This window comes from Rhea pennata, chromosome 2 (assembly GCF_028389875.1).
Source record: "Rhea pennata isolate bPtePen1 chromosome 2, bPtePen1.pri, whole genome shotgun sequence".
Taxonomy (NCBI): domain Eukaryota; kingdom Metazoa; phylum Chordata; class Aves; order Rheiformes; family Rheidae; genus Rhea; species Rhea pennata.
Window position 1 is genome coordinate 40,648,536 of NC_084664.1, and position 25,462 is coordinate 40,673,997.

Genomic DNA, 25,462 nt, shown 5'->3' on the forward strand with positions numbered 1-25,462 from the left:
ATATTTCAGGAGAAAAGTCAATTGAGAGGAAAACTAGAAATGCATAAGAAATGAATATGTTCATATAGACATTCTCTGGAATTATATCTGAGAGTCTACACCAACAATAAGAGCCCAAGAGTAAAGGTATACGCTTACAGTTACTAGAAGCACGGATTGGGAAAGGAGACAGTTTTTCTTAGTCTCTCAGAACAGTATTTAGTTTCTTTACATTTATTTCACTATCATCAAAATGCCTTACTTCAAACTAGAATCTATGTAAGTAAATAATAAATTTAAAATGTAAGTAAAAAGGCAGAAGGTGGGAGGGAAGTCTAAGTTAAAAGAAGCAGACGGAGTTACTGGGGCACTTACAGTAACGGACCAGACCAGGGTAAAATAAGGTGAGTCCCCTGACTCTCAGATTTACTGGTGATCCCATGATTTCTAAGGAACAGACAATAATACTTATTAAAACTCTCTAGAAGTCCTCAATAGTGCCACAAGAAGAGAATAGTCTCTTTCCTAAAACTGAAAAAGCAGAGAAGTAAAAAGTAGCTAAAGGGTATAGATTATGAATACTCTGAAAAGATGATCTTTATTCCCACTGGCCTTGTTTATTGTACAGGCAACCAAAACTAAGCAACTAAGCAGATACAATAATATTGTAGACATTATTAGGCATTATTGCATTACGAATTAAAAGCAGAAAAAAATGGTATAGATTACGGACATGGAAGTATACAGCTGCTGTGCGTCTTAGAGGACATGCAATGATTTGCATTGAGCAGCAGAAAATGTAAGCAGATCTTCCAGTGATAGTTTGAAAGCAGAGAAATATTTTTGAGGAACACGGATTTTAAATATCTTTTGGTGACTTTCCAATATTGTAAAAATCCTAGAGCAGATGAAATTATGCTGGCTTAAAACATTTGTTGTCAGCCCAGCTTACTACTGCAGATGAATGGATTTTACTCAGGGTGGTGACAGTGCTCATCTGCTGGTGTATGTCCCACTTACACTAAAACAGCTTTCAGAAACAGCTGTTGCCAACCTTCGGTGAGACTGGCTACACATGAGAGTCTGGCAGTTTTCTGAAGTTCGCCCTTGCAGAGGTGAATATGGTGCAAGGAGATGTTCAAATACATGTTTTTATCAATCTAAACTTTACACAGAGTAAAACTGGCAATATAGTGTTCTAGTCATTTAAATTGGAACAATATAATCTTTTTGTATTTAATAAAGCGGTATGATTTATTCAGAATATTTTTTCAACATGTATTGCTTCTTTTCTGTATTGAATCATTTGAAAACATCAGATATATTTTTAAACTTATTTTCCAGATAAACTTTCAATATTCCATACTGATATGGCTTTGAGGGAATGCATGAATTATATGGTGGATTTTAATTGCCAGATTAAATGACTGTAATCTTTGATTTATTTTTTCCAGGCTGAATACTCTCCACTGAGAGTGAAGAATAATCTATTTCAACATTTCATAATATTTTTATAATAGTTTAAAATTAGTTTTTTATTTAGTAAATATTCCTTCCAGAAAACAGAAAAAACTCACAGAATGTGACTGAGACTGAAATACTTTGTAAATATTTTTATGTATTTGAAAGGTAGTTTACAGCATTAATTCTTGCCAGTATTTTATTATGCCAAATTTCTTTGCCTATTTTGAAAAAAAAAAAAAAAAAAAAGAATGGCTGCATTAGAAGAAATGCATCTCTGTGATCTGTCTCATTTCTTCTTTTTCTCTCTCTTTCAGAATGTTTTTGTAGATAAACCAGCATTTCCAGAATACAAAGTTTCAGATGCAAAAAAATCCAAATTCATACTATTGCATTTTAGCACTTTTAAAGCTGGCTGGGACTGGCTTATTTTACTGGCAACGTTTTATGTTGCTGTGACTGTACCTTACAATGTTTGCTTTATTGGCCATGACGAGCTGTCTACAACTCGAAGCACAACTGTCAGTGACATTGCAGTGGAAATTCTTTTTATCATCGGTAAGATATCTTTGGGGATTGTTTGGGATGGGGTTTTTTTGGAAAATTAAGATGTTTAAAGAATATCTAATGTAGAAGAGGAAATAATCATATTCTTGCATGATTTAAAAAATATATTTGTATAGTTTAAGATTTTATTTGAACTTTAGATTAATTTCTTTTTGTCTTTACATTAAATTGATTCATATGTAAATTCTAGGTGGTCCTGCTACTAAGATTTTAGTAGTGAGTTTAACCTTAAAGAAGGTTTGAAAACATTGTTTTACCCTGTGGATGCATAAAACCTTCCCATAGGTGTTCTTCCCATATAGATGCTCTGGAATTACAGTAATATTGCTCATAATGTACACATTTTCTTAATTACCTTTGACAAACACTTAGAGAATTCACTGGCCACAACATGAAAATCACTAGATTTAAATAATGAATGACACAAGATTAAAATTTGTATTGCAGTAATGCTAATGTACAATATCAGTGTGTTATTAATACATTCTGTAGTACATGTGAACACTGACAGTCATGATAGAATATAAAAGGTTGCAGGTTGTCATCTACTCCTTTCTCGAAACATTTTGTTTTTATTTCAGTGACCCAAGTAGTAGTTAAACCTTCAACAGATGAAAAACAAAACTGAGTTATTCCTAATAGTGATCTTATAGCAAAGCAATTTCTTTCCAGCATGACTTTTTGTCATCTCTTCAAGACTACAGAAAAGAATCCCTAACTATAAATGAGTCACACAGAAGGTTTTTTCCCCAAGTTTTTATTGTTATAGCACCACTCAGACTCCATCTGCTACTGACAATTAGTAGCTCATTGACATGGACAATCTGTAGCTCAGATCTAATATGCAGGTGGAGAAGTTATGATTTGGAAGAAATAGGGAAAGTTGAGTGTATGTCTTTCTTGAATGGAAAGAGGCTTAGGATAGGCCTAATGGAAAAGGAAAATTAGGGAAAAAAGAAAACCATCCTCAGATTTGAAAACTCTTTTCTACTTTACTTTCTTCTTTTTGTTCTTCTGAAAAAATGTAGTTTAACTACACTAAAAGTGATATTATGGTCTTGTCTTGGAGAACTGATAAGACTTAAATTTCTCAAATACTAAGCAACCACTCTGTATGTCTGTTTTAACAGAAAGTTTTCTTATGAAAGTTTTGAAAGGTTTATTCCATTTATCTGGCAGCTTTGTTGTAGACAGTAAGACTGGCAGGTGATGCGGCCAACAGACAAACAGAAGGCTTAAGGGTAGATTTGTGTTTCCTCCTTTGGACTTTGATCTGTCATTAGGTTTAAGGTGCAATTTTTTGTTTTCATGCTCACTAGTGAATCTTGGTTGCTCTTGGTTGTATTATTACTAGCAATCCACATTGAAATGTTCATGTACTGCACTAGGAAAACTACATTCTGCAATATCAGCCAAAAGGATTATTTTTTGTCTTGTGAAAAAGAGCAAGGTTTCTCTAATCAATTATAAATGACTCCACATTTCACTTTAAGAAATGCAAAATGAAATAATTCGACTTGATCTACCTGAAAGTCTTTTTATATGTGTAAAATATAGTACACTCAAAGTTAAACTAATTTGATAATGGTTGTATCCTTCACCTCACACAGATATAGAAAACTGATTTATGTTATGAATGTGTTTATTGGAATCTGAACACAACAGAATGTAATTGGATCTATCCGATATACATACTGTATTATTCATTCGTATCAAGAAGTCATACTGCTCAGTGCTGCTTTTCTCTTTATATGCCTGGATGGAGATACAGAACTTTTATTGTATCAGTTGTCAGTACCAATGTCTACAATTAATAAAGTAGGTGGTTAAGAAAACTAAATGGAAGAAGATATTCTGTAAATTTTGCTTGGTATTTTTAATCAGACTTTTAGCTCCATCATTCATGAAAACTAAACTATGATTGTGACTAAATGCACTCAGAGAAAAGTGCTTAGAGTATTAGTAAAGACTTGTTTGCACAATTAATGTTAGTGGTAATCACAAACAGTATATTGAATTATATCAGGATTCTTCCCCCACAGTTTCAATAATGACTTGATTTTCCCCCAAATGCTTGTTTTCAGAGTTGATTTTCTGTTTCTTAATTTGTTTCTCTGAGGAAAGGTTTGCAGAGTGTTTTCAGGGCATCAGTATACTTCATTTAAATCTCTGCACTGAATTTAAAGAAAATTGTATGCTTATAGTCACCACTTAAATGTCCCTTATCCATTAAAATATTGGGTGATTATCTCAGAGCACATGTAACCGTATTTAGAGTAGTAAGATTCATAGCATACATAAGTTCAAGGATAGGTTTGAGGGCACTGCTGCATCGCAGTTCTGACAAGCACATCTTTGATGAATTATTTATGTATTGTGAGAAGGGTTAAGTGAAATTCTTCATATGACGCTACTGTCTCAGTCAGTCGGTGAGGAGATCTGACTGAGATGGGGCCTTACAATATGGAAATTAAGGTAGTAAAACACTGCAATTGGGAACTGATGAAAAAGAGATTATCTGCTTGGATTTTACTTGGATTTCTCAGAACGTAGAACAGTATTCCTTTTACGCATATACCTTGCTTAAATTTTTATTTTATTTTGACAGAACAAGTACTTACTTTTTAGCTACATTATCAATGGGATCAAAGCAGTGACAACAAAAGAGGGGAATTTGTCTGCGCATCAGCTGAAGAGAAACAATGTGGTGGAGGCTAAGGGTTTCATTTATGCAGAAGAGTCTGAATAAATCTACTGCGTGGAAAAAAGCATATTGGCTTATCCAATTTCTGATTCAGCATATACTTAAGCGTGACAGAAATACATACTGAAGTGCTGTCCTGACTTGGGGAGCTCATGAGTAAGAGTGCTGATCTGAATGAAATTCTTTATTTAAGAGAAAAAAGCATATCTAGCTAGAGATTTAACTGCTTTAACCTTTAAAATACTCTAAAGCACAAATAGAAGATAAATTTTCTATTCCCTGATATGCTAGGAGAAGGAGGTAGAAGAGGGAACACAATTAAGACTTCTCAAATTTGTGCATCATCCAAACATTTCAAGTAGAAGGTAAAGAATACTAGATGCTAATTATAGTTGTAAATTTATACTATTTATAGGCATACTAACAGCAGTCATTTTAAATAATTTCCCCCAAAGTATTCCATTGCCTACAGGTGGGAGAAGAAAAGACCCAAGTAGTCTAAAGTTCGTATATATGGCTTGCAATTTCAAGAGAGAAAATTAATTATGGTTAATACGATGGCTTCTTTTCATAAATGCATAACTCTCTCTTATTAAACACTATTTAATAATATAATAATTCAGTTTTTAAAAGCAGCATGTTTACAATGCTAGTACCATGATTTGTGTTGCATGTTACTATACAGTGAAGAGACAGGAATTTTTTTTCTGACCATCAAATATTTTCAGTATGGACACAGCATGGCGTGAACAGGATAGAACATCATTGTTGATACAGATAATTTCATAGGGAGAGATGATTAAATAAATTGTCTATGGACTATGGATTATTTAGGAATGTGAATCAACAAAATGTTTTTTTTTTTTTGGAAAATACTAAATATTTTTTAAAACTTCACACTCAAAACACCAAAGTGAAGCTGGCAAAAGTATTATATTGCTAGCAATTTTTCCAAGATTCTTCTTTAACACACCCTTGTAAGGAGGATAGGAACTTGTCTGCATGCAAGCTGCCATTTACATGCACAGAAACAGCCACCTGGACATAAAGGAGACAAACATAAACCACAATAATTTATATGTGATCATTTATATGGAAATATTTCTGTATTTCTAAGTAGATGCAGATACATGATATGATAATGGAGCTACCCTGAAAATTGGAGTTGTATTGACTCTGCTAAAATTTTCTCTTCATTTAGTGAAATGTGATGCCATTGATACATATTGTTATCCAGTTTCTCTTAGAAAACAAAACAACATACTCTGGCAGATCTAGCCAAAGTGCTTTAAGAAATCACTGCCTGGAATGTTTCCAACTGCTCCTGAAGTTGTATTCACTTTACAGTTAAGATACCAAAATTGTTCATTTGAGCATTCTTGTTTTTCCTGAGGCCAAAATGAACTGCTAAACTACTGCTGAACTGGTTACGAGAGGACATCCTTATATATTGTGCCATGTACCTTTGAAGTTAAAAGTAAAATCCAAAGTGTAAAGGCACGCCTATAGGGAGCACAGATTCTTAACAGGCTCGATTCTGAATTTTACTTGTAAAGAATACCTAGAGCAAAGCAAGCAGATTATGCTGGATAATGCCTCTTCAAAACACATTTAAGATGATGGGAACCTCATGGGTACAGACTGAAATACATAACATTTAGCATATGTAATTCCTTACTATTCTGGGGAGAGCTCCATAGGCAATCTATAGCTGGGTTGAGATATTTTGCATCTGTGCTTCTGCCAAATGTAGTCAGTGTTCCACTTATCAGCTGTCCTAAATGAGCCTATTGAGGCAGATCTTTTTTCTTTCCTCCTTCTTGTTTCACAATGAGACTTGTAGCATCAAAGTGACAGGCTGCTCAGAACTAAAGAGCAAATCACAACTGGCTCTTCATCTTTTTTGCCTAAGCTGTGGTGTCACTGGAGGGAAAAAAATAAAGAAAAAATCAAAACCTTACCATGACAAATCATTTGTTTCACTTCTAATCAGCCCATACATTGTGAAATGCTTAAGTTACAGTCTTATAAGCAATTTTCACTCTATGGTATTTCCTTTCATTAAGTTTTACAAAAAAAGTAAGCCTATTTTGTTACACAGAATATGACTAACCGGCATTATTGCTATAATTAGACAATATTTGTACTTAGGTTTATTACCATATAACACAATGGTAGAACAACAGTATAGTTTTAAATGAAGACTAAGATATTTTAGTTGACCATCTAGCTTTTCCAAGGAAATGCCTAGTAATTAGCTGTTCTCATACTTATTCTGTGAGCTTACGTATGGTCTATTTTTTGATTTACGGATAATATCGTATATGAATAAAAATTCATCTAGCTACATGAAGTAAATTCTGAGAGAAATTTCTCAGTTTCAAGTTTCCTTCTTGGAATCAGTCGAAAACTAAGCAAAATTTAAAGTGAATAAGCAATTGCTGTTGACTGGTGAATATTTTATTTGTTCCATCTTTTCATTGTTGTCTTCAGCTTTTGTGTAGAACGAGCTGTGTTCATAAAATGCCTCACAACCACATTTGTTTCACATGCATTGAATTTACTGAAAAGTTAAGTCATGTGATTGATATTTCTTCACTCTTTGGAACTGCTTTTTTCTGCCATATTTCTGCAAGTTCTGTTAAGTTACCCATGTAGAAACTATCACAAATTTTCAGCCCCAAATACAAACTCCTTTTAAAAGCCAAGATAACAACACATTTTTCAGAAATATGTTTAGTTCTTTATGTGTATTTCAAGACTCTAAAGTCTGTATCTTCCTTGGAAGATCAGTCAGTATAACATATTTTACTTACTCAATATGTTCATGCATTCAATCTGTTTTTTAAAAGGCAGAGCATTATTTATTAAAAAAAAAAAAATCTTTCCAGTGCTTAGTAAGTTACTGTTTGTCACTGTTTGTATGTGATGATCACATACTGTTTGTATGTGATGTTTTTGTGGCATATCAACCACCGTAGAACTGAGATTACGTAATCTCAGCTTCCCACTCTCACAGTTATGGGAGCTGTTTGAAAAGGTGAAGCCAAAAGACTGAAGATCAAGGAAACAAGTGAAAGAATATGACTCATTTTTTTATTTTTTAAGCTTGAGGCCTTTGGTCATTTCCACAATATGGGGATATGAGTTCATGGGCTCTCAATATAGTAAACACTGACCACAAAAAAACCACAACATTAAACAATGGACGACGGTTGACATGCCAGTCATTCGAGATATCTCAGGATGCCTACAGTAACGGTTGCATCCACCAAACTATGGTGTTTAATTTTACATACAAAGCAAATGCATTCAAGCTGTCCTTGCTAAACTCCAGAAGGGAGTGACTTTTATCATTCTCAACACTTTCAGGTTCTGATTTTAAAGGCTAATTTACCCAAGTAAAACAGTATTTCCACATGGGTATGGTTCTGATATCACTTTAATCTCTACTGTAAGAACATCTAGAGAGAGAGAGCAAATCAATCTGTCTTCACAGTAGCTACTGGCTAATTGCAGACCAATTTTGAGACTCAGTTCTGCTATGATCCACCATGCCTGAAAACAGTTCTTTCTTAATTGAGATCACTAAAAGTTTTGTCGCAAACTGTGATGGGTAAAGGCCAAGAACATATCATAACACGGCCTTAGAACAGGGACCATGCCATTTCTTATGCACTGTAGAACAATAAGCATTTTGATCTCCAACAGTAAATAAACCCATTCCTTAGGAGAAACGTAACTGAGAAAACAACTTAGTATATTCAGTAGTGACTTTAACAAACAGAGCCTATGAGTTATATTCATTCCACATTAAGAAATCTTTTTTCCCAAAGTTCCCTTAAATTACATCACTGTGATCGCCTTGTGCTGAGAATTTTATGAATGTATAGCTTTAAACTATGCTTTCATTATTCATCTGAACACTAGTTGTCCCACTCCTGAGCTTCTAAAAATAGCTTCTTTGCATGGAGGTGTCCTGTGTCTCTGGAATGAAGTCCTTCGTGACTGCCCATGCAAACCACATGGGGTAGTTTCTACAATATTCTGCAATGCTAATGGCCAGGAGAAAATGTGATCGAGAATTGCACCCAAGGAGAAATAGGAGGGAGAAATATTGTTTTAGATTGAATTTTCATTTTATACATACTAAAGCATAAGGAGTAACTCTAATATTTTTAGTAAATCCTTTTCTGTGATTGTGCTCCTAAATATATTGTTCCCCCCAGCCCATGTTAAATCTCTAAGATGTGAAAGGGAATACATTTTTCTACTTGAAAAATATGTCATCCTGGTGATGTATTTTAGTATTAATTTTTAGATTACAAGTCCGCTTGGAGTTATACTTTGTGTCTTGGGAAGCTTCATTTCTTCTTTAATTGCAAGTATAAAAGTTAGGCTAGTTTCTTCCTTCTTGCTGTGAGGTATGTTGCTGCATTGAAGCTAAAATTTCTATTATACATTGTATTACTTGACCTTTTGATTCATAAAGATTCTGATCAGAGAGTTTTGACCATCTGGTTTGATCTTAACATAAGACATATTTCATTCAGGATTAATCACAATAAGCTGTGATTGGTTGGCTATGAAAGGTTGACTAAAGTTTTGTTTGTTTGTTTGTTTGTTTGTTTGTTTTTCTGAATGGCCCTTCCTCTTGTTTGAAGACCTCAGAGAAAGGAAGTCTCTAAAACTCCCCCTCCTCTGTGGCTTATGAATGACTTTTTTCTTTTTTTTTTTTTGTAGTTGTCATCAGTCTGCAGAAGTGAGCTCCTGTTAAGCATTGAGTAGTGCTGGTTTTCTACCTTCTCATTCTTGCTTCAGATGCACTAGATTGTAATTTAGCATCTCATATTATACAAGCATACTTTGCTTCTGCAAAATTCCAAAATTAGATCAGAAGTATTTATTGAATGTATCTGTTTTTTCTGCAACATTATTAACATTTTCTCTAGTAATGGAACGTCAGTAACATAATAGAACTGAAGTTCCATAATAGTATTTCTTTAGTTCTTAATATATCTACAACTGTAATTTTCCTTAACCCTGCCTACCAGTGATTTCTTTCCCTTCCCCAGACAGGTCTAGACTTTCAAGTCAAGTTTTCTATACTTATATTGATTTGTTACCTAGTCTCTATTGTCCATTTGTTATAATTTTGTTAAACTTCTTTCAGCAGCAGCAATAAGTTGTTGATAAGTCTTGTTATTTTTGGAAATGTAGTTCAATTAAACAATTAAAATAAGTTCTATTTTTTAAAAAAATATTTATCCTGATATTTTTTCTCATAAGTTTTATTTGACTTTATTGTAGCCCAGACTTTTAAACACCAGGTGTAAAATATTAGCATAAGCGTTATTTTCCTTTCCTGTATTAATCATCTCCCTCACCTTATCATGTCAACATTTGGAATAAAACCATCAGGCTAATTGTGCTGATAGTCATTTTAAGGGGAGACTTGCTGACTTGAAAATCACACATCTGTTTCAATAAATTGTACCAAGGAGATTTACTAAGAATATTTAAGTTTATTGCAGCGATAGAATAGAAAAAAATAAGAGTTTACAGGGACAGATAAGCTTTTTTTTTTTTCAAACAATATAGAGCTTATATTTCCTGGAATCCTTCCTAAAAGCTCTATGGCTAGATTCTGATACCATTAGCCACATTTAATTAAATAAGGCTGGCTCAAATAATCAAATAGATCAAAGAGCTTGGACGTTGTGGAAAGTGTAGCTAGCTAAAAACAATTAATGTAAAATCACATAAAGCAAGATGAAAAAATAACAGAAAAAAGAGAAGAGCCAATCATAGCATCTAAGAGAAGGAGGAGTTGCAAGAAACTGCTCTGAAAATTGATGAGATTAATACAGCTAAATCATCTAGGTCTCTAGCACAGGATTGAATTACTGTAGTCTAATAAGTAACCGTACCTCACCCAATCCCCTGGTTACTGCTTATACGTATACTACTTGCCCTGAAGGTACAGGATTTTTGAACTTCATTTAATTCACAGTGAAAGAGAGGTAAGCCAAAATACATTACTTAGCATTTTCTGCAAACTAAATGTGTGTTGTGGGCAGCTGTTGAATCATCTGACTAATCCTACATTGTTATTCTGCTGTGACTTGATCATATGCCTAATCCCAGAAGGACTTAAAAAAATGAATCCTAAAGAGAAAAAAAAAATGTTGGCATGGGAAAATCAGTTGCTTTGTGGAAAATAATCCTGTTTGTAGATAAGGAGGTTCAGCTGACCTCTGGTTAAATTTTTACTGTTGGGTTATTATCGTGTTTTTTGGGTTGTTGTCTTCTTTTATGTGGGATTAGAAATTGAGATCATACAGCATATATATTTTAGAATTTTGCTTCTGAAGTTAGTAAAGGGAAATTATTCTGGAAAACATCTTAAGTTTTAATAGGGTAGTTTGGAGAATATCAATTTATGGCTTTTGCTTTGTTTTTTTTTTTTTTTTTTTTTTTCATTTAGGAATCTAACCTGCATTATGCATTGAGTAGAATTTCAATTTTTTATGTAACCATTTATTCCTCTTCATTGACTGCAGTTTATACTGCTATTTTCATACCACTAAGATTTAAGGTATGTGTGTGTACGTGTGTGTGTTTTTGTGTACGTATGTGTGTGAAGTGAACACAAAGTTCACAAGAAATCTGGAAAGGGTTAGATTGGCAAAGGATGCAGCTTGTCTTACAGTGCTTTAGCTCAGGAAGAGTCTCCAAACAGTTCCAAAACACTGACTTACTAAGAGTTCCCACCTGATTTATCATCGGCTGTGAAGTAAGACGGCTTTTCAAAGGAACAGAGCATAAATAGATAAGTAAAACCCATTAGAATATTTAAGTAAGGAAAGGAACAAACTGGTGAGGAAATCCCATTAGAATACTTGAGGAAGAAAGGAATAAGCTAAAACGTTTTATTTAAACCACAATGTAGGCTTTAGAAAACTTTAACGCAAATGTGACAAAAGCATATAGCGATGCTAATTCAGAGTTTGGAAGATATTAGGATAATGCTGGTCTGAGGCTTCTGATGTTTACTGTTATGGATACTTTATAAGAGCTTAACTGGAATAAAATGCATAAATAAATTAGGAGCTGGAACTGTATGTATATTAGCATTTTTGAGTGTAGGTATTTTAACAGATGAAAATAGCTTTATTGTTTTGTATATAGTCGTTTTCTTTAGTCTTTCAGTGCAACTTCATATAGGTTTTAGAGAAAATACATTTCAACTTACAAGAAAAATATTTTTTAATAAAGGTATGCGCTTAACAGTAATAGAAATGATAGGCTGAGAGAATCCATGAGCTGAGCTACTTAGGCACAGGATATAATTAAAATAAAAACCAGAGTCAAGATTCAAATTTGAGTTTGATTTTACCAAAACTATATAAACAATATTATGAGATTTGTCAAGCACTGTCAGTGTTCTCTACATGTATTTTAGTCACTTAGTGCTTAACAGAGCTTCTGGTTTACCTTGCATAGGGTTGATAAGAGAAGGTGCTCATTCTGCAAGTGAGAGTGCAGGAGGAGCTGGGCTGGAAAAGCAAAGAGGAACTGGATCAACGAGGGTGCGTGGTCAAAGTGTGTGAGGAGCTAAGATCATATTCCAGGAGGGGAAAACCAGAGAGTTGGGAGGGGGATCTAGGGAATAAGCATGCTTGTAAAAGGAGCCTATGAGGGCATAGGAAGCTAGAAAATTCACCACAGCCAGAGTAGAATCACGGACACCTCAGTGAGGGCGATCTTCAAAGAGCAATCTTTCTGATGGTGATTAGCTATTGATTTGCAGCTGTTTTTTTTTTTTTTTTTTTAATATGACGTGATTGTGCATAGAAATTAGAGCCGAAAGAACTGAACAAAGCTTTACCAAAATCTTCTGAGAGGAGGGTTGTGTGTGCATGGGTGACATAATTGATAGTTTCAAACCTGTTGAAATTGGTCATCTTGGGTTATCTTTTTTGAGTGTCATCAGGTCTGCTTCAGTGCTTGCTGTTTTAAGGAGTGAAGCCTGTTGTTTCAGTTAAAGTCTGCAACAGGAGTCACACCTATCTTAAAATGTATAGGAGTTTGTTAAGAAACAGATGCGTCTGTGCTAAAACAAGGCAAAACAAGGATCTTATAATTTTTACATGATTTAGCAGGCCATTCCTCAATTCAATTTAATAGACTAGACTTTATCTTAATCTCTAATTTGTGTGAGATTCAGCTTTCTGCTCTCTAGTTTTCAATGAAATTAAATTATGTAACTTGAATTAAGAATCCAACCTTTTTCCTAATGAAGACAAGAATATAAAAAGAAGTTCCTTCCTTTGCTTCCTCCTTATATCAAGTATTTTCATGCAAAGACATTTTAGATGTTTTGGCACAGAATGTCATGAATCAACCCATTATCTGCTGTCATTCCTGCTTTAGTTTTAGATAACTTTTTAATAGTATTGATCCTATCAAAGATGTTATTTATTTCCCATGTTCTGCATTACTGAGCACAAGGCATGACCTAGGGAGCTTACATTTGATTTTAAATGCCTTTTTTCCAATTTATATGGAAAAATTTCCCAGTGAGATAACTCCTTCTTGCTGAAGAATTTATTGTCTCTAGCATTTAATAAGAAGTTTTGCTTATTAATGATTTGTTTATCACTGTTTGTGTTGTGAGAACTGCTGAAACACAAAAGAAATTGTAATTCTTGTCCTAGTATGAAACAAGTATATAAAATAGAGCTTTGAGGATAAAGCCTGCACAGGCTGAAGCTGGTTATTATGGTATACTTAGGATATATTCAAACATATTTCTTATAAAAAACGTTTGAGACACTAATTGTTCAAAGGTACTAACCTTTTCAGGTATACTTTAACAACACACTCAGGGATTAAATAACCCTCTTGTCTGCATTACAAGTGTAAGTTTGTGCCATACCTCTCTAAAAAATTCTTAAAATCCACCTCATCTCAGGACTTCTGAAACACAAATTTGGCAAAATTCAGTACTAAGAAAATCAATAGTGCCAACAATAGAGTTGTTTCACATCTTCAAAGCTTTATCGTATTGATGTTTGTGCTGGATTTCAAATTGTGCTTAATTATGTTTGCATCATCCGCAGAAGGAAGGAAGTCAGTACACAGTAAGCTTCACTTATAACACTTATAATGTATTAACTATTCCATGGGTACTTTTAGAGTGCCCTGAAAGATAACTGGTACTTTTAAAATGGAGTAAACTACCTCATAGCTGGTGCACATCAAGATCCAGATTCATACCATCTCATTCAGATACCTAAGTTGAAGACCTTGTCATCTCAGGCTCCTTCCGCAGTAAACAGAAATGGGGAGACATCTCCAAAAGATAAGACATTATAGCTAACACTGGATCATGCCTCTTCTTCCTCTGACTATAGACAGAGACTATGGTTGGTAGCATAGGTCCTGATTCCGTGCAATGTGTCTGGGCCCAGTTGTATCTGGTGTTCTGCAAAGTCACATCTTAACACAGCGTGTGTTACGCTTCTTATGGAAATGATCTCTCAGGTTGGAGTATCAGTATTCTGATGTTTTACTCTTTCTTAATGACTCAGTTTGGTTACGAGGTGGGGATTTTATCAACGTCTGTAAGTATCTGAAGGGAGGGTGTCAAGGGGACAAGGACAAACTCTTTTCAGTTGTCCCCTGTGACAGGACAAGAGGCAATGGGCAGAAATTGAAGCACAGGAAGATCCACCTGAACGTGAGGGGGAATTTCTTCACTGTGAGAGTGACAGAGCACTGGACCAGGTTGCCCAGAGAGGTTGTAGAGTCTCCTTCTCTGGAGATCTTCAAAACCTGCCTGGATGCAACTCTGTCTACCATGCTTTAAGTGACCCTGCTGAGCAGGGGGGTTGGACCAGAGGTCCCTTCCAACCCTACCGATTCTGTGATTCTGTGATTCTGATTCTACCATTCTAGTTGCTCAATGTTTTAATGATGGGAAAAGTTTATATAAAAAGAAAAAAAAAAAGTTATTGGCTTTTCAAGTAGTAATTCCAGAAAGGCTATGGAATATGTAATTTCTAAAAATAATAAAATCTCTCAGGAGAAATGGCAGTTTCTAAGTTTGTTTCACAGAGGGGGTTTTCTTTGTCTTAACAAATATCTTGCCTTAGGACTTTTTTTTCCTTTTCAGCTTTCTCAGTAAGTCCTTTAGCCTAGTAGTTAAGCTGTAAATAAAGTTGCCCAGACAAAGAAGCTGTTTACATCCAAATATAGCTCAGAAGGCTGTCAAGAAATAAAAGATGGATCACATTCACCTGTCTCCGTCTGGATTTCTATCTAATGATTCGGATGGAGAAAGAGGCACATTTTCTATGCAATTTTATATAAGTAAAAGTTATCTGGGACTGTTGTCCTAAATTACTTTGATAAGAAAACAAAAAGGGGTACCACATAGAAAAACCTGTAATCTCTTCAATCTTCAACATCAAATTCCATGTGCACATTGATAAGCCTTTGGTGTACTGGATGGCTTAGGGGAATTTAAAACAAGTATTTATCTCCTTTTCTGTTAAAGCTTTAGTTGTCTCTCAAAACTAATGTGGAATAAGTAAGAAAATCCTGTATCAAGCAAACCTACGTGAAGCAGGTATGTGCACAGCTGGTGCAACCATAAAGATTTGTAAATGTGAATAGAAACCATTTAACTCTACTAGCGATCTGTGGAGCTGAACTGGTCTTCCTGCTCATTATGGATCATATGAAACCATACTCATTTCACGTCTTAATTGTAAAACAGAAAATTTCAACTGATTGCTTTAAGCATGCAAAGCCAGCTGAGACTACTTAGTCCTCTAATTTAAAAATTTTCTATCTCCAATTTTAGCTATATGCTCTGTTCAGTCTAAAGACTCTGTTGAATGAAAACAGTAGTTCTCAAAACATGGTCCATTTATATTCTGCAAGACCTTGATCTGTGGAGCCACCTACCCTCAGATATGTATTTAAATCAAAGCTTTTTGTTAAGGCTTTGCACTGAATCTAGAAAAATTTGGAGGATTGTGCCTGAACTCTGAGTATTCTACTAAATTAGACAGTTCAACTCTAATGGGTAAATGAGAGGGAATGGGAGAGGTTGTCTTTTGTTTGGTGCATCTCATATTAATTCTGGATAATGGACGTCTTTAAGCTACAATTACATCATACAAGGTCAAATAATTTGAGTGCATCTAAGTATTCTGCAGCAATCAACTAGCTTGATAGTTATATCAGATACAGTTTTCTCAGCAAAAGACTGTGTTGACTTCACACCTTACATGAAATTCAGGCATCAGTTATACTTTAACATGTTGTTCTTATTACTAAACATTTGCTGTATATGCCAGAGTGAACAAAGCTCTTTCATTTAATTTGTCATTAACAAATCTACTATTTTTTGGAACATCACTTTTAGTTTTTTTTCCCTCACTGAAATATTGATATTGGCTAATTCTCATTTTCTTGGCATTTCCCTAGATTTATGAGATTTTAGTAGAAGTTAATGTTGCTGTTTCAGAGAGTGATTTTTGGCAGGTTCCACTTAGAATCTTAGGTGGAATTTTATCTTTAAAAATTTATTTGAAAATGTGTCATATCTCCTTTGTTATCTGATAAGCTTTCTGTATGATCTGCAGTATCATTTAGAGGGATAAATCTTCTACTTCCTTCCACAATGAGAGTTTTTATTTTCATCTTTTTGGAAAAGCAGAGGTAAATGGACTTTAATGCTCAAATCATGTCTTCAGTCCCATTGGTCATTTAAATTTAATTATATTTCATTCTCACTTTCCAACCTATAATTTTGATAATCACTGATATTTTTACTTTTCACTTACATTTCCTAAGCTATTTAGTATTTTATAGATTTTTTTTCTTTAACCTAGGATAGTCTCTTGTTTTTCCTTAATGATCTGAATGTTAACTCATGCTTAAAATGTATGCTTAATATATATGTTGGTAAAGTATTTGAAGTCTTCAGTAACAGTCTGTTTTATACTTCCAAACAAACACTGTAGATTGTGCCATCTTTTCACAATGTATGATAACATCCTATTCTCCAGATCCAAAAAGTAACCGATTTAACTCTTTTTTTTGTCCACTTAAACAAGACTGCAACACTAACATCTCAAATTAGTACAGATTTCCTAATCCTGTATTTGGAAATCATTACTGTTTAGAAACTTTGAGGAAGTTTTGTTACTAAGCATATAAAAGAACCAGTAAATAACTTTTGAACTGCAGTCAGCTATGATGCTGTGTTTGTCATCCTACGCAATATGCACAGATGATATTTTTCAATAAATCCCTCTCTTTTCACTGGCACAAGTTGTCCTTACAAGCAAGTATACCTGCGCTGTTTGTGCCTGGGTTTCATTGGCAAAATAAAAGAACAACTTTAGAGTGAAAGGCAGGACGAAATACAGCTGAAAAATCATTTCTACCATCCGTTTTGAATAACTTAACAAAGCAAACAGGAACTGGAGTTATTAACATTTATTTTTTATAAAATTGCAAAATATTTATCAGAACTATCCTTTCTTTGAGGTTATGTGAAGGATGTGCATATGACAGTGAAACTGATTAAGTGGGCATTTGTTGTACAAGTTGAAAACTGAAGTCTAATTAATATTTTCTAGAAGTTGATCTGTTGTAATAGTGCTTCTCTGATGGCAACACAAAATTTAAAGGAAAACACTTAGAAAGTGGAACTTTGAAGCTTCATCAGGGGGCCATTAGATAAAAAAAAGTTCAAGTGTATTTACAAAACATGACAGAGTTTTATTACAGCGATGAATTTCATCAGATCATTTTGTGGTTCAGAACACCAGCCAGCATAACAGAAATTTGTAAAGTTAATATCTCAAGGCAAGTCCAAGTATAATTAGAAGAGACTATAAAAATGATAATTCTGTAAAATGTTCTACCAATGTTTGGCACTGCTTTAGGCAAATATTCTCTTACCATGTGCACTAGAAACCTAGAGGATTTTTACCTTGGTTCATCACAGCTGTCACTGTCATAATGTTCAAGCAGCACATCACAGCAAACATTGAATAATATATTTCCACTAAAGTGCTAAGCAAAAGAAAGCTTGATATTGCTATTCTTAAAATGGAAAAGGAGTCACAGATACTGAGTGACTGCAACAGATTTCCTGCACAAACCTGGGTAATAATTTATTTCAGTGGTAGACTACTATACTATTTTTTAAAAAGAGCAAGAAATTAGATGAAGTAAGTAGGTGGATGGCTTTCTATTTTCAAACTCCTTTGCGAGAACAAGAATGCAAGCTTTATACTTCAACAGTAATTTTTGCATGGATTGTATGGCTGCTCCATTTGAATATCTGTGTTCATCAGGTATTGAAAAAGAATTTCTTATCAAATACAGGATCTGCCTGTTCCAAACCTGGACAGTGCTAGTCCAAGCCTTTCCGTCCTGCAGAGTGATACTTTTATCTGTACTGTAACGAGAGTCAAACAACTTCCACTTTTAATGTTTCTTTAGTACAAAATGTTCTAAAATGAAATTTGAATGTGAAAAATTGCTTTAATGTAGTGCTTTAATGTAGACTGATGGCAATTCCTGTTCTCACAATGAGGCAGGATTTTCCATTGAGCTTTTATAACATGTCAGGTTGTTTTATGCCAAGTTGATTTTCTCACTGAAGATGAACTGTTTCAGGTACTACTCTTGTTCTCCTTTACAGTGCTTACAGTCTATTCTCTGGTTGTCCTCACTATAGTGACAACATCGTAGACAAGTGTCATTTCCAAAGCCAATTCTGAAGTTCCAACTTCAGAACTCATGGCACAGAAAACAAAAACTACAATGAGAAAGAGGGAAACGATGGGGAAAAATGAAAAATGCCTTTGATACATACAAAAATACCCAAGAGCAACCAAAACTAACCTAACTGATAAATTCTGGCTTATTATAGAGAGCATTTTATGCTACATAAATGTTTACTCCTTTTTTTTTTTAGTGTACCTGTTCTATGTAGGCAAAAGCCTCTATAATGATTATGTTTTGTGAATTTAAGGATGAAAGCACTTAAGCCAATATAAATATTTTATTTGTTCAGCATTCATATTAGTCAAAATTAATTCTACCTATAAATTTCTAGGACATTTAGTAACTTGTAGCTGTTCCTGATTAATTTTTTTTTGTTAATAAATTATGGGGAAATTTTTAATATCCATTTTTGTGTTTTGCTGTCTAGGTCATACAAAAGCTTGCAAATAGGACAAAGGGACACTCTTTTTATGGCCTTAATGGTAGCAATACTTTGCGTGTGGTATTTTGAAGAGCTCTCCTTCAGTTTTGTTGTCTATTCATTCCTGCATGCTGGTTATTACAGGCATCTGTCAGGCACTGAATTAAAAATGCAGAATAAGAGGCATATCGGGAATAAGACATTTATTCATATGCATAGTAGAAAGAGAAGTTTTCAGGTCACTGAAACTGCAAAGAAAACGAAGAGTAAATTAAATAATAATCCTCCTGCTACAAACTTTTTAGTTCTGACACGATTTGCATTAAATACAAGTTACAATGCTGTTAGCGTTCATTCTGTTTTTAATTACAGAGAGACAAAAGCAAGGTATGGTTATTCTTTAGGACTTCCTAGCTTGCTTTATTTCAAGGATGTGTTGAGTTGGAGCAGATTTACACAAAACACAAGAAGCTAGCTATGAAGACAGGAAATAATTCTAGCTCAAAAGAAAACAAAGCCTTCAAATAGACAGAACCTATGAAATGCTTGTGTTCTGTGTTTACTTCCACTTACAAGACAGACCTTATCTTCATTTACCTTCACCCCACTGGTGTGCCAGAGGCTTGATCTGGCTTTTGGCGCTTCTATTTGGCTTTCTTACCTCCTCTTCCCCAGAGGATACAAGAAACATCTACTTGGGCAACGAATGCTTCCCAAGCCGCTGTGGAATCCCACCTGAGCGTGGTGCAGAGCCAGCCCCAACAGCAGCTGCTGCCACCTCCACGTTGGAGACCACTGGAGGCATGTGCTCTTGTACATGGCCTAGCAGAGAGAAAGGAGTCGGTGCTGCTGTGGACAGAGGCAGAGAGCACAGCAGCTCGCTACTTCTAATGCTTTGTGATAGGCAACATGTATAAATAACAGCTCACAGCTCTGTTACACACTGGACTAATATCTAGAAAGCTGTCTCTTAGAACCTAAATGTAAAAGAATGACCAAGATCCTGCCAAGACCATCACCCTGCAGCCTTTTATGATGAAAAAAAAAGTCAATTATATTCTGAATTTCTTTCTAACAATTGGGATCACGTCTTCCTCTTTTATGAGATGCTCTTCAAGAAGAGGCATTAGAATTTGCAAGGCAGCAGGCTAATTATGTTGCTGTAAAATACTAACCTTGATGGTTGGCTGCACTCTTTGACACTGTATAAGTTATACAAGTAGTTCTCTTGAATGTTGGTAGGAACTGGGTACATAGCTTGAGGACAGGTCTTCATCTTGTAGGATGTGAAAATAATTGATACTCTGTTGTCAAGAGCTTAGCTCTTCTTTGAGTGTTAACATGTTTTGGCAAGACATGTCAAAACTATAGCTCATACTAGAAGACATTCATCCTTGAACACGAGATAGGAATGTGCAAAATGTGCAAGCCACCAAGAAATTAGTATTGTTCTTGCTCTCTCCTCCATAACACAAAAGCCTTTTTTTTTTTTCAAGTGAGTTCAGCATTTTTCTGCTGCTAAACGAGTGGTTATCCTTGAAGATGACATTACTTGTCCTCTGTGCAGGACAGTTATCACTAATATAAAGTTCTGATTACATATTTAAATTGAGTAGTTAATGCTTTTTATCTTAAAATAAATGTCAATAGGCTTTATATACAGTAATCATATCATTTTCCATACACAAATATACTGTTGCAAAAAAAATTGTAAATATTTGATACTGATTGAAGAACAATGCATTTTTTAATTCAAGCTCCTTTGAAATCAGTGAGAATTAAATGTTTGAAATGTTCTTCTAGCTAACATTCTTTTACAGAAGAGAATAACTGTGCATCCATTGGTCTAACTGTATGTATGTGGATCTCTTGCTATCTATTTATTGGTTTATGTGTCAGATTTTTCTGTCCGGTCTTTGCCATACATAATGAAAACATTCAGTGTTGGGGTGGGCATTGACATCCCCAGGAACTAAGAGGTGACTGTCTCTGATTCAGTTTCTTCTTTGTCAAGCAGATATTATTTTAAATTTCCGAACAACATATGTCAGCAAGTCTGGCCAAGTTATATTTGAAGCAAGATCTATTTGTATCCACTATGTGACTACCTGGTTTATCATTGATTTAATTGCTGCACTGCCCTTTGATCTCCTTTATGCTTTCAACGTCACTGTGGTAAGTACTAACTCTACTCTTTTAACTGATCTTTTTTTGAGAAGGTAGGGTTTTTTTGCAGATCTGTCGACTAAAACTAAATGAAGTAAAATAAGTTGATATGTAATGTATTTTCACATTGGATACTTTGTAATGTATTTTTATGTTGATTTAGCTATTATAAGGTTTGATGTCAAGGTGGTCGTTCATTTACTTGAAAGCTATGAATTTATCATTTTTTCTCATTCAATTATCTTTAATTTATAAACAATTGCATTTATGTTAACTTCATTTTTACTCAGTATACCCAAATGCAATTCTAGATAACTTTTGTTCTCTTTTGCTTTATAACTTGAATCCTTAATAGTTTTCCAAGATTCATAAATTTTTATTGTGCGTAAGTAGATCATTGTTATGGTCAGTAGGGTATATTCTTCACTCAGCAGGCAATCTTATTTCTTATTACCCCTGGAACAGTGGTGAGCACTCAAATGAAAATATTAATATATGATCCTTATCCCTATTTTATTTGTGTGTTTAGCAGCCAAGTAAGCAGCTCAGAATACATCAAATATGAAATTTGAGATGATGACTACTTAAAATTCTCATTAACTTTGTTTGATTTTGGTTTCAGTTCAGCTTTGTTAGGAATTTAATGACAAAATATTTAAGCCACTTTGAAAAATGTGTGAGTCTGATGTCTGATGATCCTACTTAATGTTACAAGCTATAATGGATTACATTTGTGGTTTTTTTACTTATACTGAGACACAGCTTATTCCTCTGATAGGCCTATTTGCTTTAATAAAGTCAGGATCTACTAAACAACAACAAAAAAACCACATACAGAGTCAGAAAGTTTAATTTTGGAAAAAAATGTTGGCAGTGATTTCTCAGTTTTGTAGATTGTTCACAGAAGAGTCTCAAACTTCTAAACCATGTACTTTCTAATTCTTAGTATTGTGATCTTCTATTAATAGATCTACTTGATCTCATTTTCATTAAATGTAAGTTACAGATAAGCACATAGATGTAGAATAGATTTATAAAAATAAAAACCACTGAAAAACACTAGTCATGAAACCTTCTGTGTAAGGTATCCTTTTTGCTTTAATCCATTTAGTTCTTCTTCCTTAGCCGACCTCTCTTTTCACTTCATTTGTTATGTTAAGAACTGTCAATCTGATGCTAGTGCAGTAACTTTTAATATCAGGCAATTAGTAGTTCCACATTCTTAAATCACATTTTTTATAAACAGTAGGTAAGTTGTTTAAATATACTACTAGCTCAATTTAACCATTACAACAAATCCAAATAGCCAGCATAACTCAATTTGTTTGATTTCCATTAAAAAATTTACATTGAATAAGCCAGATATGATCTTTTCCTTTAAGGAGGGAAAAAGAAAAAAAAATCTTTTTTATTCATCAGGAAGACTGATACACATATAGTAATGAATTTAGTGAAAGAAAGCATTGTCTCATAATTATTTTTACAGTCAAGTCACATTACTAAAAATGCTACTATAATGTAATAATACACCTCTGTTGTCCACCTTTTAACTTTTTTCTCAAGATCAATAATACAATGACTAAGAGTATCCTGGGCATTGAAATGTCCCTCTGATAGTAGCAGGTCCTTAATGAGATAATTAAGTTCAAATAATAGATAACATAATAGACATGTTGACCTAGAAAACAAAAATGTCTGACAGACATAGCTTCCTGCATGCTCCAAGAGTCCTCACTAAAGATTTTTTTTTTTTTTTTTTTTTTTTTTTTTTTTTTTTTTTGCAATATATAATCTACTTCCTTAGTTTGTTTTGGCTTAGCTTTGTTAACTGGCTGCTACACGGTAAAAATCACTACAGAGCAGAGTGAAGGCTTAACTCTCTCTTTCCTCAGGCAGTTGAAAGAGAATCCAGGAATTTGAGGTCTGTACACTGCGATCACCCCTCCCAAACTTAGTTGTGTTGTTTTCTGTGTGATTCCACAAAGGGAACACAGTGCCTTACTGTACTGTATTTCCCATAGTGGCAAGATAAGGCTTAACATACTTGTTTAGATAATAACAACTATCAACTGTTTCAGGAGTGGGGGGAGATGTTATCACATTCCACTGTTTACGGACTTCATTGATTTAATGAGCCATTTCCTCGTATCTGTTCTCAGATTTTCACTCCATCGACTCTCAGATGTTGCCTCAACAGAACGGTGAGAAGGGGCATCAGGGAGCATCTCACTCCTTTGCTGTCCAGGCCCCGGCACAAAGGCCAACACTTTAGGGATGGTCTAAATTCTGCAAGCTAGGTATAGTGCCATACATAAGCACTATGTATGGCACAAAAATGTAACCCACTAGCTGGAGACTTGTGGAGTCAAAGTGCCTGAAGGAGCTGTGGAGTCTCCATCACTGGAGATATTTCAGAACAAAGATAGAGGGGACCTTTAGGAAATGTCATACTGTCTTTAAACCTTCCAGAGACTCTGCCCTACCAGTAAATGGATGAATCTTTGGAGGTTTGAGACTTCGTGCATGCTCCTTCCTAATCTCCATGCCTGCTGAGCTCCCCAGCTCCTTCTATCCTTGTATCCATCTGACATAAAGAATCCCACAGACCAGGATCTGCGCAAATGTGGTATGAAATGCTGCCAAAGTAAAAATCAGATTATTGACCACTAGTTATAGTGACTTTGTTTGCACCTATCTACTGGTAGCATAGAGCAAGAAAATCGTTTTTGGAGGAAGAACAAGCAAGCAAGCAAATAAACAAAAAGCATTAAAAATCCTTGCCGCTAGTCTTTTTTTAAAAGGTATCATGTTTTCTTATTATTATTTTTTTTTTGCTGCAGGAGATGATTCCTCCAGGCAGATTCCTTCACTAGTTTGTAGCAACTTTATTTCTCACTACTTTTCAGTGCTATGGACTATCATTTCTTCTGTATTTGTTTTAGATAAAATTCTGTTTCTGTCATTTTGACAGAAAAAGGTTAACCTTGCTAGTCTAAAACAATTAGCCAAATGAAAAATTTAGATGGCTTTATATCTGTGGGCAAAGCAAAATCTACATAGGCACAATGATGAGTGCTGACTCCTCATTTTGTCTTTCTAAATTTATGACACAGAAAAGAAAGCTGCCTGCTGGCATTTGAGGTCTTCCAATGACAGATTGGACACAATAGAAGAAAAGTGTTTGGCATGACTAATGAGAAAATTCAATGCAATTATGCATGATTTATTACATCTGTGTTCAAATTTATGAGCAAATTATTTTGAAATGAGGAGGTCTTTTGGCCTTAAAATGAAATATGTCTCCTCTTTAAAAAGAAATATTATAACTGATCCACTGTTTTCATATCTATTAGTATTCTGTAACTTAATAAAAAGTCACAATTTAGATGCAAGTAACACCTAAATAGCAACAGTGGTTATCATGCTTTATAACTGTAAGTTATGGCTGGGTACATTTATTATTTTAACAGCTGTTTAGAAATATCTTGTTTATAAGAATCTGATTTAAAAATAACCTTGGCTATCACTATTTGTTTGTACTGCAGTAGGACATAGGCACCCTGGTAAAAGTAAGGGCTCCAATGTGGAGGGCATGGCACATATATATAATCATTATATACATACATACATGTATGCATACGTGTATACATACATATACTCCCACAACATCTTGGAGTTTCAGTCATGAGTAGGGACCCCTTTCTGTGAAGCATGCAACAAGGAGAGCCAAAATGCAGTCACGAGGAAGCTGACCATCCAACTTCTCCCTGTATTGACTGACCCCTCTGCAACTGGCTTCTGAGGGCAATAAGCATGGGGTAGAATCACTCTGGTGAGCAATGGGGCTAGAGGAGGAAAACAGATAGAAATGTGTCTGTGTCAGGGAGGAAGAAGAAAGAATTGCATGGAAGGAATTGGAAAGCAAAGGAGTGAGCCAAGTGGAGGACAAAGATAATGTAAAAGTAGAGAATTTAAAGAAAAAATTGAAATAATAGGCAGTGAATACTGCACAAAAAGAAGAAGCTTACAAGAGGGTTCCTTATGCTTATCTAAACTGTAGGACAAAATAAAGGGAATGTTCGTAGGTGGCAGGGCTGAGTTTCTGCTTTTTACAGGGTTGTCACTTAATCTCAAAATTTTTTAAATTGGAATAAAGTCAATGACTGGTTGAGTATGTCATGAAAAAAATCTAAAATACTCCCCATGTCATAATTTATCAATCAACCTGAACTTCTGTGAGAGAATTCACACCAGTGAAATTAAGATTTCAGAATATCATTTTGGTAATAGAAACAGAAAAGCTTCACATTATTCTGGATTAGCGAAAACAAAAGGCTGTTGAT

The 25,462-nt window shown here is 34.5% G+C and overlaps 1 protein-coding gene across 1 annotated transcript in view; it reads left to right on the plus strand.

Moving 5' to 3' along the window:
- KCNH8 (potassium voltage-gated channel subfamily H member 8) overlaps positions 1-25,462 on the plus strand; it is a 197,030-nt gene that overhangs the window by 98,621 nt on the left and 72,947 nt on the right. Inside the window, exons 5-6 of the mRNA XM_062567830.1 lie at positions 1,758-1,998; positions 20,971-21,128. Coding sequence (XP_062423814.1) covers positions 1,758-1,998; positions 20,971-21,128 — 399 coding nt within the window. The remainder of the gene's footprint in view (positions 1-1,757; positions 1,999-20,970; positions 21,129-25,462) is intronic.